This window comes from Durio zibethinus, chromosome 16 (assembly GCF_047325235.1).
Source record: "Durio zibethinus cultivar Kanyao isolate XHJ-2024 chromosome 16, ASM4732523v1, whole genome shotgun sequence".
NCBI lineage: Eukaryota > Viridiplantae > Streptophyta > Magnoliopsida > Malvales > Malvaceae > Durio > Durio zibethinus.
In genome coordinates, this window is record NC_143177.1 from 24,277,541 (window position 1) to 24,295,681 (window position 18,141).

Sequence of the window (18,141 nt, forward strand, 5' to 3'; positions counted from 1 at the left end):
TCTTGCTAAAGTCTATAATTGAAACAAAATGGAAAAAGAAATGTGGCTTTCAAATTAAAAAAAAAAAAAAAAATTTGAAGTTTTTAGGTTGGCAAGTTCAATATTGTTGAGAAAACGAGCCCTTCTCTGCTTAATTTTTGGTTTTTTTTTTTTATTTTATGGATTTTTATGAAAATACATTTAAATCATAGGAGCTAGATATGGGAAGGGGCGATATTAAGGAAGTAGGGTAGCGGGAAACTTTATGATTGCATCCTTCCGCAACATTTCCATGCTCTTGAGAAACTTGTATGTGCCAAAAAATTGAAAGGACGTTTGCGGTATCAGAGGCTCGTCCTGGAAGACGAAGCAAACTACGTTATTTTTGAAGGAAACAACTTTCAGGCAAAAGATTTTTGTCATTGGTTCAGCAATTCTCCATCGATCAATGGAAACGTCTTAAAACCATTCTAGGTTGTTTCCTTCTATGATCTCATAAAAATAACCTTTAAAAGGCTCTTCGCCCCTCGTCTTTGCTATTAAAATGGCTTTAATATTTGGTTCACGTATTTGAAAAAGATAGAATCAGCAACGAACCGAGAGTTACATCTGCTTTTGTCTTGTTCTTCGAGTCAATAGGGTTTAGCCCCCCCAACCACCATCTACCTTCTTGAATTGTATCCAATTGGGGTTGCATGGAAAGGAAGAAAATGTAAATCCAAGACCAATCTGCCAGTCGACATCCCAAAACCAGTGTTTTTCTTATGTTTCCAAACCATGCAATTATGTATGTCTTGTTACAAACTAGAAAGTTGAAGCAAATGTTGTGTTTTGCGCGTACAATCTTACTGAACTAAAAGCTTGTTTTGAAAGCCCCTCACTCTCAGACTTTATTTTGCAGGTCAAAGCTGTGGAGTGTGGACCATTGTAGGCATTATGATCCATACCATTTATGCAGCTTAAATTTATTGTGACCTGAATGTTCCCACTTCACATCCAAGTAAATGTGAAAATGACTCGTGAACCATCATCAGTGGCTTCCCTGTTGGATCATCACTAACTCTGTGATTTCAAAATTTTCACCCTCGGCACCACCACATAAAGATGAAAAGAAATACACCCTTGAAAGCATTTGACCTCTAAAAAATAGATTAAATTGAAACCAAATCTAAACATTTTGATACAACTGGCCAAATATCCAAAATACACAAACAGAATAGATCCAACAGTACAATTTATAACGAAATCAACAAATTTTCAACACAAATTATTTCACAAACTACCACAAAATATTTGATATTGTACTGAATCAATCACATAATACTACAAGCAGCAGGGTTTTCGTCGCTAAAAGCTGTGGTGTATCTAACTTCAGTAGAGCTAGCTCGAGCGAGTTGCGAGACCTGCGGGTTGTCCTCAGCGTTGCGAACGTACCCAGCTGGGGCCTTCTTGTCGTAGACCCCAGGAGCATAAGGGTGGGCCACCACGTCATAAGGCACGTAGGGCCATAGTTCCACCTTCTTGCCCGTCCGATGTGCCACGCGTGCAACCACCTTCGCTGGGTCAACATAACCAACGACTGTTAGTTTGTTGGCCTTGCGTTCCACGTCCACTTGCGTCACACCTTTCATCCCTTCCACTGATTTTTTAACTTTGCGTTCGCATCCTTCGCAGTCCATTTTCACCTTGATCTCCACCGTCTGATGAAAAAAGGTTACCGTTGGTTGATGATTATTAACTGTTTTAGAACACTGACAAAAACGGCTAACCACTGAAGGCAAAGATCATCCTACGGTGTTTTGTCCGTATGTCTGATGTTTTAAAGTAAATGTACCAAAATAACCATCTAATTGAAGAACAGTAGGCAACTTTTTATAAGTTTACAGTGATTTTCTAAAATTATACTGACTGATTGCTGGGAAACAGAAACAATAATGTAATACAAACCGGAAAGCGGTATCTGACTTCTCCAAGAATAGATATAGAGCCAATTGCCATAAAAATAAACCAAGAAACTTAATGATTTGATGTGTTGACTCCCTGGATTTTCCTCTTTCCACCATTTTTGAAACCGCCAAGGTTAAATGCTAGTAGTAAGTGGTAGTACTTCTAGATTTCTCAGATTTGATTTACTAGATCAACAAAGGAAAAACCCATACCACACGACAGATTTAACATTCTGATTCGCAGATCTGAACCATAAACCAGTTAAATATGATCATTTATTAACCAAAAAAGAAAACCCAAACTAAAAAAAGCTTCCTTAGCTATTTGATATATTTAAATGGAGCAGATTCTTTGATCTACAATCAATGAAATATAGCTTTTACCAAGATTACAGTTTTTGTTCTACAGCTTAGACCCAAAACGCTGATATTAGAAAGGATTGATTGTTTTAAGAGTTGTACCTGCAACTGCTTACGTTTCTTGAGCTTGGAACTGCCTCGAGAACAGTCGAACAGGTCAGAAACATGATCCAGAGCACCCATTTTTTTTGTTTCTCTTTGCCTATTGTTTTCAAAAGTACCTGCTTTTGATAGGGAGAAGACGCTGCAAAAGTAACAGTAGAAGAATCTCTCAGTATACACAAGATAAGAATGCTGCAAACCAAAATATCCTTTCAAAAGGGTGTCCTTTCCCGTCCCAGGAGTGATTATGACAGTATGATTATTATACAGTTGGGAATCTCCTCACATAGTTTTAAGTTGTGTGTTCTGTCCTCGTAGAAATCTATATTCTTGTGTTCGGCTAGTTTTGCGCCACGTGTCCAAACGACCACATGGTGATTGTAGGGAGTTATGATTTTGATTTTAACGAGGGGACTACCAAACACTGAGTCGGGACGGTAATGTGGGGGGTGCACTTCTTTTGTTGTCTGGCGCGAGATCTGAGTATGAATCCACGCGCTTTGGCTTGGTTTGTGGTCCCACCCACTCATTGTGGAGTATGGACCTCACCATCTCGCCTGCCATCCATAATCCATTGCCATGGCCATGGCTTTTGGCAGTAGTATTAATGAATAGGGACCTCGGCTTTTGTGTTGGGTGCTGCACGGCAGTAAGCTGAGTGGTGGATGGGCCCTTTTGAATTTTTGATACAATGGACCCCATGGGTTTTCTTTTGTGTTTTTTTCCCTGAGTAAAGAAAACATTACAGCAATTTTTTTTACCTTACTGATTGCTAAATCCCACTCTCCCATTCCCATAGAAGATAGTCGTGGGCCTTATAATATTTCAATGAGTTCCCTGAATTGGGCAGTGGAACATATTGGTTCCCAATGAAAGAATTGTAAATCAATGTCAAGAACCGATGTTGGAGTAGGATTTGCAGGCCTCATTTTTTGCAGAAATGTCTCAAGTTCAAGCCCACTTTTATTCTTTTCTAGAAAGATATATAGATCAAAGCCCATCGTTTCCAAGTCAAAAGATTGGAATTCGTTTCAAACTTTTGACTATTGATTCACCATGTAAGACTATTTTTAACACCACAACAACAAAAAGATCATGTAAACAACTTAATTAGGAAGCACTTTGCATGCATCAATGGTACTTTACAATGGGATTTCATCAGACAATGCATAACGTCCCCTGGTAAAGTCATACCAAGATATAATTAAGCCACAATGATTCAATTTTATATTGGTCCCTATCTAAAATATAACAAACGCAATCCAACTTGAGCATGTTTTCCATGGAAATATAAGATCTTACTTTTAATTTAAGGTATAAAAGGGTGAGTTTCGTTTGTGCTTTTTGTGAATGAAAACTTGCCTGATCTACAATACAATCTTTTAAAGTTAAAAACAAAGCCAAATAGAATAGATATGAATTTGCATACTTATAAATATGATAATTTAAAATACGATATATTAATATGATATAAATAATATCATAACACAAATTATTTTATCTACAAAAATGACTTTATTGTATCTACAAAAATGACTTTATTGTAAGTAGGTGATTTCCTGATTGATTTTCAAATTTCAAAAGGAGAAACAGGCCAGACACTCCCTCTATTTCTCATGACTGAAAAAAAAAAAAAAAAAAAAAGGTCAATGTTGCGTTTGTGGCTAGTTATTGTGGGAAGTGAGTTTCCTGGAAGCTAGAATGAGTCAAATTTAGAAAAAGCAGATCTTGTTGATTTTGCTAGCATTAAAGAAACGTTGCAAACCAAACCAAGAGATTCAAACAAAAAGGATAAGGGTATAGTTCAATGTTTCTAAAGTGAATAAGGACAAGAGAGAGAGAGAGTGTGTGTGTACCACTTCGATTCAAAATTATGCAGTCAAAGTTGCACGATCAATGGCAACTTTTCTTCTTTTTTTTTTCTCTTTGTTTGCCTTTTGTGAATAGCATTGAGAAAGGACCAGAATTAAAAGATAGGCATGAGACTCCTCCACTCTATATTAAATATGACTTAGTGTTACGGTTTATATTAATTTATGAGATATTTTTTATTTTGATCAATTAAATTTTATGATTTTATTTTATAAAAAATATTTTATAAATTAAAAATAATATGATTAATTATATCTAAAAATTAACTATAATATATAATTGATATGATATTCATTGATTTTCTCTAAAATTATAATATTTATTTTTACTCTAATGAGGGTCCATCATTTTGATTGACATATCTCTAATAGTCTAGCTCAATATCAAATATTATGGTTCACGTCAGCTTATAAATTATTATTCATTTTAGCTATTGAATCTCTTAATTTTAACTTATAAAAAAATTTTCACGAATTAAAAAAAATGTGAACATTTATGTATGAAGATCGACTCTGACTCTTCTCTGAGATAATGACAACTTGCGTGTGTTACTGGTCTCCAATGTAGAAATGTGAAATCACCTGACATATTGCATGAGCACGTTAACCCACTCTTTCTTTTTTTCTTTCTTTTCTTTTCTGATGATGAACATTTCAAGATATATATATATATATATATATATTATTTATTGCCCCCATGAGATGAGCAACATGATACAAAAAACTAAAAAACAGAAAAAAGGATGAAGCTGATCAGTTCACTACTTCGGATTAGCCATCTGCAATTTCAATTTGATAAGATAATTTTAAATCCAACAGGATAAAATGAGACAAGAATGATAAAAAAAAAAAAAAAAAAAACACACACACACACACAAAACCTTATTAAAGGTTTATGATGCAGTCTTTCTTATTAAACGGTGTATTAATCTCCAAATTATAAAGCCAGTGGCTTCTTTTATCAAGCTTAATTAATTTCAGGGTGGATATATTCTCTATTCCCTCGCAGATATATACTACACGTCTGAAACTGCTGCAATTTTCAATTTGGAGTTGAAAACTGATCATGGAGCGGAATGGAGAAGTCTAAAACGTATGTTAGTAAATTAGAGCCTCAGATGTCATGTTTTGAAAGATTTTTCCTGTCCCATATTTCCTTTCGTTTTCGTTTTGAACAAGTTATTGCTTTCATTTTCTCTGGTTTTTGCTTGTGAAATTAGATTTGCATGTTTATGCAACCAAGATTCGTAATGCAAGGCGCAAGTTTAGCTGCCATGGATGGTTACGTTTACAAGGAATATATAATTGTACTCCTCTCATTGTCATAGCCCATGCATAAATAAGAGAATCTTTAGTTATGAATTCAACTTTTTAAAATAAAAAAATCACTCACCCTCTTTTTCTCACCCTAAATATCCATCAATTTTGCATCTTCAAGCCTTCAACTACTCTTGAAACTTATATATATGGTTATTTACATGCATCTCAAATGACTTTTTGATAATTTTGATTTGAATAAGATTAAATATAGTAGGTAGGGGAGTGAATATTTAACCTTAACCTTCAAATAATCAAAATTTCCATCAATTTTGCATCTTCAAGCCTTCAACTGCTCTTGAAACTTAATATATGGTTATTTACATGCTTCTCAAATGACTTTTTGATAATTTTGATTTGAATAAGATTAAATATAGGAGCTAGGGGAGTGAATATTTAACTATAACCTTCAAATAATGATTTTTTTTATGCTAACCGTCCCTAGTTGCAGACTGCATAGATAGTGGATCCGGTCTTTGCAATTATTATATATACAATATCATCATGCTTCCTATGATATGGTGATTGAATGTATATCTTTATATGTTTCCATTCCACCAATTCCATATGCTTCTCCCTGTAACAGTGGCTTGTTTTTGTATTTATATTATATGGTTAGTGGTTACAATCTTCAAGCTTGCATACATGGCTGCTGCACAAAAAGAGACAAAGAAAGCAACAAATACAGCAGATTGCTGTGAACACCAGATCATATAAGATATCACCATTAATACTTTAAACTCCTGGTCAATTTGCTTATCCCCCTATATATGTCGCTCTCGAGACTCAAAAGTTAATAATCAATACTCACTAGGGTTAGCCTAGTTCGTAAAATAAATTTATTTATATATCAACTCAGTTTCTATGCAATGAAGATTATATATATCACATTTAACACTCTATGTATATTTATAGTCAAAATGCATATATATAGGGAAGCTATTGTAATCCTCTCCACTGCTTAATATCAACCATAGATTGGGATTTGTAAATTCAGTGGAGATTTCCACTGCTGTAGTGTTAAAATGTTACAATCATTTCAGTTCATGCATTGATGATTATCTTAAAAACCCTTTTTTCTTTGGCCAAATTTATGTCATGAAAGAGAGGCATTGCGTGGTTTTTAAAGACCTTTTGTTGTGAATGCCTGAATGGTCTAGCCATTCAAGTCTCAAATTGTGGGCAAAGAGAGTCTATCTCATTCACAAGATAGGATGGGATCTTTCCTGACCCTGGCCCTCAGCTAGGTGCAGCCTCGGTGGTCTAACAACAACTCCTCACGTCACCGTCTCGTCTCTTTCAGAGTCCACCCATTAATTAAAACCAACTCAACTTTACAAAAAGCTTTACCCCATGAAAAAAAAAAATGGCATTTTCCTTGATGCTATGAATATGAATATATATATATGATCTTGAATTGTCAAGATCTTCGGTTGGTAATTTCAGAATACATATAATTCGTTCAAATTTGAGACTGGTCAGCATTTCAATGGTTTTGAAGAAATTGAAACAAACAAGGAAATTTAATACAGATTTCTAATCATCCACCAGTTTCATATTTTAGCTAATGATGACTGGGTCTGGACCCCTTAATTAAGGGGCTTGTGTCAATGCATGCTTACTTAGGCACCTAGAAAAACAACCCACCTGCCGTATTGACCAATTTTTGGCTCCAAGAAATGAAAGCTAGTGTAATTTCAATCAAACTTTGGTGGCATTGAGAGTTTAGACTGATTATAACAACAATAGTCAGGATTCTCTTCCTCTCTTTCCAAGTTATTTCACTAAACCCCGAAAAGATGTTTTAGGTAGCCTGAAAATGCTTAACAAACACATGCTTGAAATATGTCCATCATCAAATTCAAAGTTTCACCTCCACTTTTTTGGTCAATTTCCATTACGTTGGTTGTCTATTGTTATTATATTAACCACTGATCAAGCAATGACCTTGTTTCGTACACAAAGAAAGGTTAAATCATTATCAATTTGAAAACAACATCGTGAAACTAGAAAAGCCTGGTGGCCCTTTCTATGCTTTTAGTTTTGGCCTAAGATGCATCATTCAATGACAACTTTTGAAGTGGGGACAGACTCCATTATGGGAAGTGAGGAGTGAAGAACCCCCAAGATCGTGTCTATATTAGAATCACTTTGCCGAAAGCAAAAGAAAACAAAGAGAAGTTGTTGGGGAAGCTGCAGCAACACTTCGCACCAAATACGAGAATGGGCTTTTGATTTTTGCAAACACGCCAAAAAAAGAAAAAAAAAATCCCAATTTTTTTATAATAATAGCCGGGAAATGAATTGCAGTGAGATAGCTAGGTACTTGGGGTTGATGATCTTGGTGTTGTTCACAATTTCACATTGTCAGAATGACCAAAGGATACAGAAGAACCAGCCAGACAAGCGATGATGAAGGGGGGAATTGAACTTCATGGGGTCACGGCAGCACATGGGTGCCACCCCCACTCCATACGTGACATTGCTCTCACCATATATGTTTCCACTCTGCTTCCTTCTCGAAAGCCAACGGAAACAACGCTTTCAAAATAAAGATCCGACACCTGGTTTCCCTACTGTTTGATATGTAAATGCAACAGTACAGTTCGAGAAAAAAAGGGCCTAGGAATCTGTGTTACTCTATCCAGGATTTTTCCATGGACTTTATTTTATTTATTTTATCTCTTTACATTGTTGGACCCCCTTGAGAATCTTGCCGACATTGGGCAAATTTTCCGTGATTTAGGATCCTTTTTAATCAGTAGGGGCCCTTCAAAGACAGGGAAATTGTTGAACTTTTGGTTTTCTATTGGCAAATTCTTGCATGTGGATCATCTTCCTGGATAAGAGTTATGGATTCTAATTGCCTAGTCCGGAACAATAGATTATCTATTTCAAATGAAATAATCCTACTCTTATAAGCTATTATATACAGAAATTTTTTTTTTCATTTGAAAAAGCCGAATTTGAATCCAACTGTATCAACAATTGATTCAAATGCTGGACCATTTTATCTTTATCAATAAATTGATGAGTACAAGCCCTACCTAATCTCACTGCCGATATTGATGATCAAAACTTTTTGTTCAAAGGAAATTCAAATTAGAATGATAAGATAATTGCATTGTAATTTGAACTTATAGCTATCATCGGTTGATATATGGATTAAAAAAGTTAAGTGAACAACTCAACGGGCGAAAAATCAGAAATCAACCCAAACCCAAATTCTTTTAATTGGATTCTCTCCAAACTCGTTTAATTCTTTGGATTCTCTCAAATCTAATTTAATTCTTCCTTAATTTCAGCATAAATTCTAACAATAATAATGGATTCTTGCCATAAAAGCAAGGAACATTTAATTGAGAATTAATTAGATCATGAACTGTCAAATTTTATAATAATTAAATAAAAATTATGAATGTTGAGATTTGAAACATTGATAATTGAATTGAGGAGTTCTTTTTATCTCTATTGATGTTAAAACAGCAAATAATTGAAGAAGGAAATTTTGGATTATTACAAAACGCACTCAATTATGAGAGACACATAGACATCATTATCTTTACGTTGGTGACAAGAACAACATAAGAAACCTTTATCACATGCATGGGCTGCATATATATCAATTAAAACCTTAAAAATTTGTCAGATAAGACATCCATGTTGGGAGGGGAAGTTGTTTTTTTTTCTTTTTATAATTATTAAAAAGAAAATTGTTAACAAGTATCTATTAAAGTGATATTAAAAATATATTGTAAAAAATTATATTTTATTTAATTAATATTTTAATTATTATTAACCAATATCTATAAGCATCTTAATGGATCCTATTAAAAAAAATTTCGATATTTTTTGGAGAAGGGAAGTTAATATTTTTAGGGTAAATGAGTTCCATAACTAAACCTACATTTATAAACATGCATGTATATAAAATAACAGCAATCATGGATTCATGAACCAAGTAATTGACCCCTACATATTTGCCTTCAATTAACACATGAAGTTAATATACTTTTGCAAACTTCGAATCCAAAAGAGGAAACATTCGTAGAATTCTATTTTTTATAATAGTGCAAAAGTTTTACATATAGGTAAATCTAGCAATTCGTATATTTATAAAATGTAAAATATTAATAATTCGTATATTCATATCATATTTTATATGAAGATAATATCTTATAGTTCGTATCGATATAAAAATATAAAAAAAAAATTTATTTTATTAAATCTATTTATAATTTTTATTAAAATTTTAAGTCGTATCATCTTTGTGTCTTTTATTCATATTATTTTAATATCATATTATTTTATCGTATTTAAAATTATTAAATCTACATATAATAACACAAAAAATAAACTCAATATTTGAAGATATCCTTTGCTGTAAGCCCTAAAAAATTGCCTTTTAACTGTTTCTAGAGATCTTGTGTATTTCAATGATTTGATCCTTAAAAAGTAAAAATTCATGTATATTATCAAGCACAATTTATACCTAATTAAAACTGACCAATTAAGACAGTCACTTTCTCTTTCTCTAAAGTCTTTACCACCCAATAAGTGGGTGAAAAAGAATCCGCTTTGGAATTGAATTTTCTTTTTTGTTCATTCAAAGGAAAACAAACAAACAAACAAACGCCTGTGAAATCTCTGACCCGATAGTTTAGTCACAAAATCTGCATGTGGACGTCGTTGCATACCGCGTCCCACACACTTGCATCCCTCCAACCCTTTAATGCCTTTTTAAACTAATATATTATTAGAGAAAATTATGGCAGAAAATGAGAAAATAGCATCCTTAGGCAGTCTCTTTCTCTCTCTCTCTTTACCTTTCAAGTTTTTTCTGTTACTTATATATATATATATATATTCACATGTCTGACCTCATCCTCTCCCTCTTATAAAGATATACATCCCCACCCCGCCTGGTGTTGGTTTTCTATATGTACCTGGAATATCAAGCAAGAAAGGGGAGATAGAGAGTTTCTTTGATCCAAATGAGAAAAACCGAAGAACCCATTTGAGTTTTTTTATCTGATATTTGGTAAAAGGAAAAAGGGTTTGATTTGCTTTGATTTGGTTTGGTAGTTTTAGGGGTTTGGTTGTTTCTTTTGGTTCTTTTGAGGGAGTTTTTTGTTGGTTGAAGAGAAGGAGAGAATGGCCATACAGGCGCAGTTGTATTCAGATAATATTGGGTTTCCAGTGTGGGGTTCCCAGGATTGGATTGACAATGGTTGTGGTGTTGGTGGCGGGTTTAATCAATTCTGTTTCAGTCTTCAACAGAAACCGCAGCTACAACAACTGCAACAGTTGCAGCAGCTTCAAAATCAGCAGACAAAGAATCAAAGTCTTTATTTTGACAACAGTCCTGTTCCCTTCTCTTTGAAGAACTTCAATTCCACCTGCACCACCAGCAACAACAACAGCAACAATCGTGAATCAATGATGTATTCCCAAAGCATGGTTTCTCAATTTGAGAATCAAAGACAAGAGATTGATCAGTTTATCAGATCACAGGTTAGAACAAAAAAGCCATGTTTATTGGGATTTCTCTTTGAAGATCGTTTCTTTGGGGTTTTTTTTTTTTTTTAAATTGGCTTCCTGATTTCTTTTTTTATTCAGAATGAGAGATTGAGATTGTTACTGCAAGAACAAAGAAAGCAACAAGTTACAGTCTTGGTAAAGAAAATAGAACCGAAGGCATCTCTTTTACTTAGGCAAAAGGATGAAGAGATACTAAAAGCAACAAACAAAACAATGGAGCTACAAAATCTGTTGAAGAAGCTTGAGACGGAGAACCAGGTATGGCAAAGAGTGGCACTGGAAAACGAAGCAATGGTTGTGTCTTTAAACAACACGCTCGAACAACTACGAGAACAAGCTTATTGTTGTTTCAACAATGGAGTAGATGATGCAGAATCATGCTGTGAAGTGGACAGAGAAGGAATGGAAACAGAGGAAAACAGAGGCATTGCAGGGCTTGTTGCTCTCAATCATGGACAAGAACAAGATGAAGAAAGAACAAGAAAGAAGACTCATACGACAATGGTTTGCAAATCCTGCAATTCTCGAAGTACGTGCGTTTTGTTCCTTCCTTGCAGGCATCTTTGTTCATGCAAGGATTGTGCAGCTTTTCTTGATTCTTGCCCTGTTTGTAGAACAGCAAAGAAAGCTAGCATTGAGGCCTTGATTTCCTAAGCACGATAAAAAATTTTCCTGGAAAAGTGAAAAAACACAAAAAGGAAGAAAAAAAAAAGGATAAAAATAGAAAATCTGATAATGATGGATGAACATAACCCATGTGGATGGCAGAAATTAGGTCTTTTTTTTTTTTTTTTGCCGTTTTAGGTACTCGGGGATTCAATTAGATTGAATGTGCACTTAAACAAGCAAAAAAAAAAAAAAAATCAATTGAACAGAAATTTACAGGAATATGACAGAGCATCTTTTTTCCATTCATGGAGTCATTGCCTTACCCTTTTATGGGTAGTATATATTATGGCAAATTGATTTGATTATTCATTGGATCAAATAATATTTTTAAATTTAATATTTTATTTAATAATTCAAAAAATATAACATTTATATTAATGTAAATTAATCTTTTTTATATATATTTATATACACTTCACATACTATTGCTACTACAATTCAACTCTTATATTAGACTTTTGTTGCTTTTTCTTGATTACCCATTTTGTTTGAATAGGAAATTACAAGCAAGTTGCCAAAATTCAGAACTAAAAGAAAAAAAAAAAAGTAAATTCCAAGTTGCAACAGCTTTTTTAATCACAATAAGGCAATATTTGCTAATAATAGGAGGATATCGAGTTGAGACGGTACAGTTTTTATTCGTTATTTTACTCATAATATTTTATCCAACTCAATTTTTTTTACTTTTTATATTTAAATTCGATTCAAGTTGATATTATATAAAATTATATTCAATTCAATTCAATTCGAAATTAATAAAATATTATTTTTAATATAAATATAAAATTAAATAATTAATTAAAATATAATTTTTTATATATATTAGTTGGATCAAGGCAGGTTTGCCTAAAATCATATTTCGAATTTTTTTTACTGTTACCTAATTTAACTTGACCCTAAATTAATTTTCAAAATAAAAAACGACTTTAAAAATTCAAGTTGAGTCGAAATCTGTTGGGTACTACTATAAACACCTCAATCTGTTCGGGAGTTTACATTTGATTTTTGTAAAAATAAAAATAAATAAAAAAACAAAAAAATAGGAGTTGAATTTGCGTGAAAAGGTATAAAAAATTTAAGTTAGGTTAAAACTCAGAAGTAAAACTCAAAAATGATTAAAGTCCTATTCTGTTTAAGGTTCTCGGATTTGAGACCCTATAAATATAACTTTGATACATAGAAATCGAGGACACAGAACGGAGAGAAAGAGAAAACAGAAAGCAAAAGTGGAGAAATTGTTTAGAAGGGCTACAGGAATCCTAGCATTTTTTAGAAAATTTTCTAGATTTTTTGGCAATTTTTTTTTTGAAAATTTCTAAAAAATTTTTAGAATCCGATGAAATTTGAGTTTTTCTATAACTTTTTCGACAAAAGATCCAATTTCTGATGATAAAATAAAAAAACAGACGAGATTTCACTGGCATTTTTCGTGTCTAAAGAGAGACATGGAGAAAACATAAAAGAGAGAGAAAAAGGAAAGTAGAGAGAGAAAGAGCATAAAAATTCTGACAAAAATAGGCTGAAACTTGAGCTTTTATGTACTACAAAACAATGTCGTTTTGGTGTTTAAGAAGACCCAAAATTCACGTATTTTTCATCTGGACAACCCGACCCGAAACACTGACCTGTTTTCGACCCGTCTCTAACTTTTGACTCCAGCCAAGCCAAGCCGCAAACCCAACTGTCAAGCCACACGTTTGAGCCGATTTTTGTGCCTCAAGTCGAGCCATTCTATCTTAGCTCAGTTGAACCGCGCCAAAGATTTTTTTTTTCATTTAGTTTTATTATTTATTTATTAATTTTTTTCTTATTTATTTATTGACTAAATTAAAATAAGTTATTTATTTAATTAAATATCATTTAATTTTCAATGATCTCTTTAAAATGAAATTTTGAAAAAAAAAATTTTGAAGGAAAGTTAAATGTATCAATTTCCTTTGAACGTAAAAATTTTAAAAAAATATTTTTGAGGGAAAGTTGAAAACATCAATTTTCTCTGAAAATACAAATTTTCAAAAAATATTTCTAAGAAAAAGTTAAAAGTATCAATTTAAAAAAAAAAAGATTTTAATAAAGGATTTTTAAGGAAAAGTTAAAAGTGTTAATTTTTCTTGAAAATAAAATTTTCAAAAAAATATTTTTGAGAGAAAGTTGAAAGTATCAATTTTTCTTAAAAAAAAAAAAAAGATTTTAAGAAGGGATTTTTAAGGAAAAGATTAAAGTATCATTTTTTTTTAAATAAAATTTTCAAAAAAAACATTTCTTGATAAAAAGTTGAAAGTACCAGTTTTTCTTAAAAATAAAATTTGAAAAAAATATTTAGAAAAAGTTGAAAGTATCAATTTTTCTTGAAACTAAAAACCTTATAATGCATTAAAGAAAAATTAAAAGTATCAATTTTACTTGTGTAAAAGCATAAGTATTTTCTTATAAAACAACAAAAAATATATATATCAAAAGTCGAATCATTATTCATGTTGTCTTTTTATTTCTTTAGAAGTTTTTTAAATGTTAAATAATTCGACAATAGAGTTTTTACAAGAGAAACAGTAGTTTTATTGTATACTCTTAAGGTGAGAGAATTTTTTTTTAATTTTCTGTCAAAAGTATTGGAGTTAATTAAGAATAATTTCTAATAATTAATTACTTGGTAAAATTTGTAGGCTTATTGGATAACATGAAATTGAGCTGGTATCATCTTTCGATGGGCGTTATGAGAGTGCTATAATCTTCTTCACACGTAACCATACTCCCAGACCTAGTTATGATTTCACAGACATTGAATCTACCTTTTAAAGATACCTAAGCCAAACTTAAGATTTTTCTTTAAAAAAAAAGTAAATTCGATTAGGTGATCAATCGCATATAAATAAAAAAGATTGGTGATGACTTTTCAAGTAAATGTCAACGCTAGGTTTATAAATTTAAACGTTATAACAAGTACGAATGAGCTATCATCTAACATGCATAATGCATTAGTAATTAGTTCCATTATATTTATCTTCTGCTTAGAAACCCACTTATTATTGTTATTAATTTCAATCTCATTGTAATAATTTTTAATTTCAATAGATGTTATAAATTTTTTTAAAAAGATTATTTAATTTAAAAATAAAACATTTTTAAATGATGAATTTTCAATTTTTTCTTTTCTAATCGCTTTCATTATGTTGATTTAAGTTAAACCCGTAAGATCATATATTATGTTTCATTTGAATGTTAAGAAAAAAAAAAGATTCTTATTATATCCAATTCAAAAACAATAAAATACCACACAATGAAAATATTTTTTCAACCATCATTTAAATGAAGCACTTATCAATCGTCATGCTTGAAATCATGGGGTGAAGGATCTTCAACCTCTTCATTTCTCAGTTGTTTTATTAATTATTTTTAAAAATTAACAATTAATAATTTTAAATTTTAACACTTATGATTTTTTATATTTTCGATTTCTTTGTTAAAAACTAACACTCAATTCTATTAAATTCTATAATAATAGAAGCCTCGGTGAACTATGGGCTCCTATTTTCTGCCTAATTTTACTGTCCGTGTATTTTTTACCTTTTTACTTCAATTTTGTGATAGTAGGTAAAATTAGCAGTTTAATTGAATAAAATCAAATTGATATAGTGGGAAAAATTGAATTTAACTTAAAATTTATTATTTAAAATTATAATCACTCAACTAAATTTTAATTTTTAAATTTAAATTCGATTCAAAATAATAATTTAATTACTCAAAATCACTCAATTAAATTTATTTACCTAATAAAAAATGAACTCGATTGGATTGTTCCATTATTTGTATTTAAAACTCAAGTTCAAACTAAAATTAATATATATATATATAAATAAAATAATAATTTTTAATTAAATTAAATAAAAATATATATTAAAATATAAAAATTTTATTAAATTTTTGAATTACTCAAATCAAATATTTAAATATTTAAATTTATTTATTAAAATTTTAAATTACTCAAATTCAAATTCAATTTAATAATAATTAAATTAAATTTAAATTTTATTTGAACAGAATATAATTAATAGATTAATGGATATATCATTTCACCTCAAATTCTAATCAAATTCTTTTAGTATAGTTCCTTATTTTATTTTATAGGGAACGGATTTTGGATAAGTTACGTCTGACGTGGATATTGACTATGGCTACTGCCACATCACACCCCAACCAACCTCCCCTGCTTCAATCGTTCACGGACTTGGTTTCAATAATTAAGCACGTGACAGTATAACATGAGATTTTTAAGGAAAATATCTATAGTTTTTTAAATATATTCAATCTATCTTGATATGAGATAATTATTTTAAAAATTATAATGATTTATAAATAATAATTAAGTCATTGTATTTAATAAATACTATAAAATCATACATCATGATGTTTTTAATATTTTATATGTAATATAATTTTTTTCTTTTATTATTAATTTGATAGATTAGTTTTATTTTGTAATTCAAAATTTTTTACACAATTTATATTATAAAAATCAATTAATTAATTAATATATTATTAATTTAATAATTTAATTATATTTTATCATAAAACAAATAAAATATTTATAATATTTTACAAATTATTATCTTTAAATAAAATTAAAATCATTAATTTGTGTAACTATCATAATATAAATGATTATTTTTGTATTTTTAAATAAAATAATATTCAATTTTTAGTAATACCAAACATAATAATATTTTATTCATAAGATTTAATAATTATTAATTAAATAAAATAATTTCAAATTATGAATAATAATATCATCATGGAAATAAACTCACTTCGATAATTACATTATCATAATGATATTGTAAAATATATCAAATACAACTTAATTAAATTGGCATTAACTTTTGTAGATAGCTAGAGAAAATGATTTAACTGTCAATTAGGATATAGTATTATATGATTAGGGTGGAATATGATTTTATAATTCAATTTTCGGGTTGATTGTAATATTTTGTTATATATTTAGGGTTAACATAGACATTTAACTTACATTTATTAGGGTGTTTAAGATTTTGACTAATATTTTTTAAGGTTAAATTTATTTTTTAATTAAATTTAAAGAGATTTTAAAATAGTAAAACAATTTGTACTTGATAAATTTTGACTCATCTCGATTCTATAGAATCATTTGTTATTTTAAATTAAGCGTCAGATCAAAGGTGAGGCAAGTATTTAAAAAAAAGATCAAGTTAAAAGTGAATTTTAAAGTATTTCGTATTGACTCCCCTAAGATATATATAAATATTATTTATTTAATTTTATATTAATATATATTAATTTAAATATTATTTAATATATTAATTTAAGATGTTAATTTATAAAATATTAATTTATAACTTTAATGTAATTTAGATTAAAAATGATATTTTATAAATATTATATTAAATTAAAATCATTAAATTAATTGGGAGTTAGATACGAGTTAAAGGTAAGTTTTACACATAGGTTATACATATATGTGTTGGGTTAAAGTTGGATATAAAAATAATAATTTAATATTTGATCAAATCAAAATCAAATGAAATATTCTTAATATGAGATTAGAGTAAGGTTAGTAAAAAATCACATCAATTCGATACGTTAATATCTTCAGAGATTTTAAAGTTAATTTAGATATATACAAATATTTCAAAGGTTTTTTTTTTATTTTTTAATGTTAAAGGAAATAATATTTAACGTCAATAACACTTTTTTATGATAAATAATGTTGTAAACTATTAAAAGTGATTGATTCAATCGGTTAAGATCGTTTTTTTCGACGAAAAAATATTGGTTTTGAGTTTCGTAGGTAGTTATTTGTTGGGATTATCTTAAATGTACGATTTGCAATCACTTGTCTTAAATTGTCAAATACGACATATCTTACATTAATCTGAAAGACTGAATAACTTATTTACCTTTAAATTTTAGTACATAGATGTTGTAAATTAATAAATATTTTTTGTATATTTAACTGTTAATAAAACTATAATTTTTTAAAACTTAAATAAACTTTAGAGTTCTATCTCGCTTTCCTTTTAAATATCAAAATTACTTTTTATTGTGAATAATATTTTGAATTAGCAATTTTTTTTTTTGTTTTTTATAGTGAAATACTATGCTAGGTTTCATTATTTTTTTTGTAATTTAATCATGACAACAAATGAATTATTATTCAATGAATTAGTTTTATATCTCAATATCATTGAAATTAATTAATGTAAATATTTAAATACTTTAAATTATATAAATATGTATATTATTATTTTTTTCCTTTTCATTATTTAATCTTTAAATCCTTATATATATATATATATATATATGGATTCCATTTTTATTATACT

At 29.8% G+C, this 18,141-nt stretch overlaps 2 protein-coding genes across 3 annotated transcripts; one reads left to right on the forward strand and one right to left on the reverse strand.

Moving 5' to 3' along the window:
* Positions 1-1,110: 1,110 nt before the first annotated feature.
* Positions 1,111-2,655, reverse strand: LOC111297967 (heavy metal-associated isoprenylated plant protein 26-like). Of its 2 annotated transcripts, none has more exons than XM_022892603.2 (2): positions 2,388-2,655; positions 1,111-1,679 (listed from the first exon to the last, which is right to left on the reverse strand). In XM_022892603.2, exons 1-2 carry the CDS (start codon positions 2,466-2,468, stop codon positions 1,293-1,295), a joined length of 468 nt encoding a protein of 155 aa, XP_022748338.1. In that variant the 5' UTR covers positions 2,469-2,655; the 3' UTR covers positions 1,111-1,292. The 2 variants fall into 2 exon arrangements, with proteins under 2 accessions (XP_022748338.1, XP_022748342.1); XM_022892607.2 differs by lacking the exon at positions 2,388-2,655 and adding an exon at positions 1,927-2,133.
* A 7,797-nt stretch (positions 2,656-10,452) lies between these two features.
* On the forward strand, positions 10,453-12,027 carry LOC111298745 (putative BOI-related E3 ubiquitin-protein ligase 3). Its single transcript, XM_022893471.2, has 2 exons — positions 10,453-11,089; positions 11,195-12,027. The coding sequence occupies exons 1-2, from the start codon at positions 10,730-10,732 to the stop codon at positions 11,768-11,770; spliced, it is 936 nt and encodes a 311-aa protein (XP_022749206.2). The 5' UTR covers positions 10,453-10,729; the 3' UTR covers positions 11,771-12,027.
* Positions 12,028-18,141: the final 6,114 nt, after the last annotated feature.

Excerpts from the sequence above, each read along its gene's own strand:
- LOC111297967 (XM_022892603.2), bottom strand. The coding sequence starts at position 2,468 with ATGGGTGCTCTGGATCATGTTTCTGACCTGTTCGACTGTTCTCGAGGC. Across the intron at positions 1,680-2,387 it reads AGAAACGTAAGCAGTTGCAG|ACGGTGGAGATCAAGGTGAA; the intron begins GTACAACTCTTA and ends TTTTTTCATCAG.
- LOC111298745 (XM_022893471.2), top strand. The coding sequence starts at position 10,730 with ATGGCCATACAGGCGCAGTTGTATTCAGATAATATTGGGTTTCCAGTG. Across the intron at positions 11,090-11,194 it reads ATCAGTTTATCAGATCACAG|AATGAGAGATTGAGATTGTT; the intron begins GTTAGAACAAAA and ends TTTTTTATTCAG.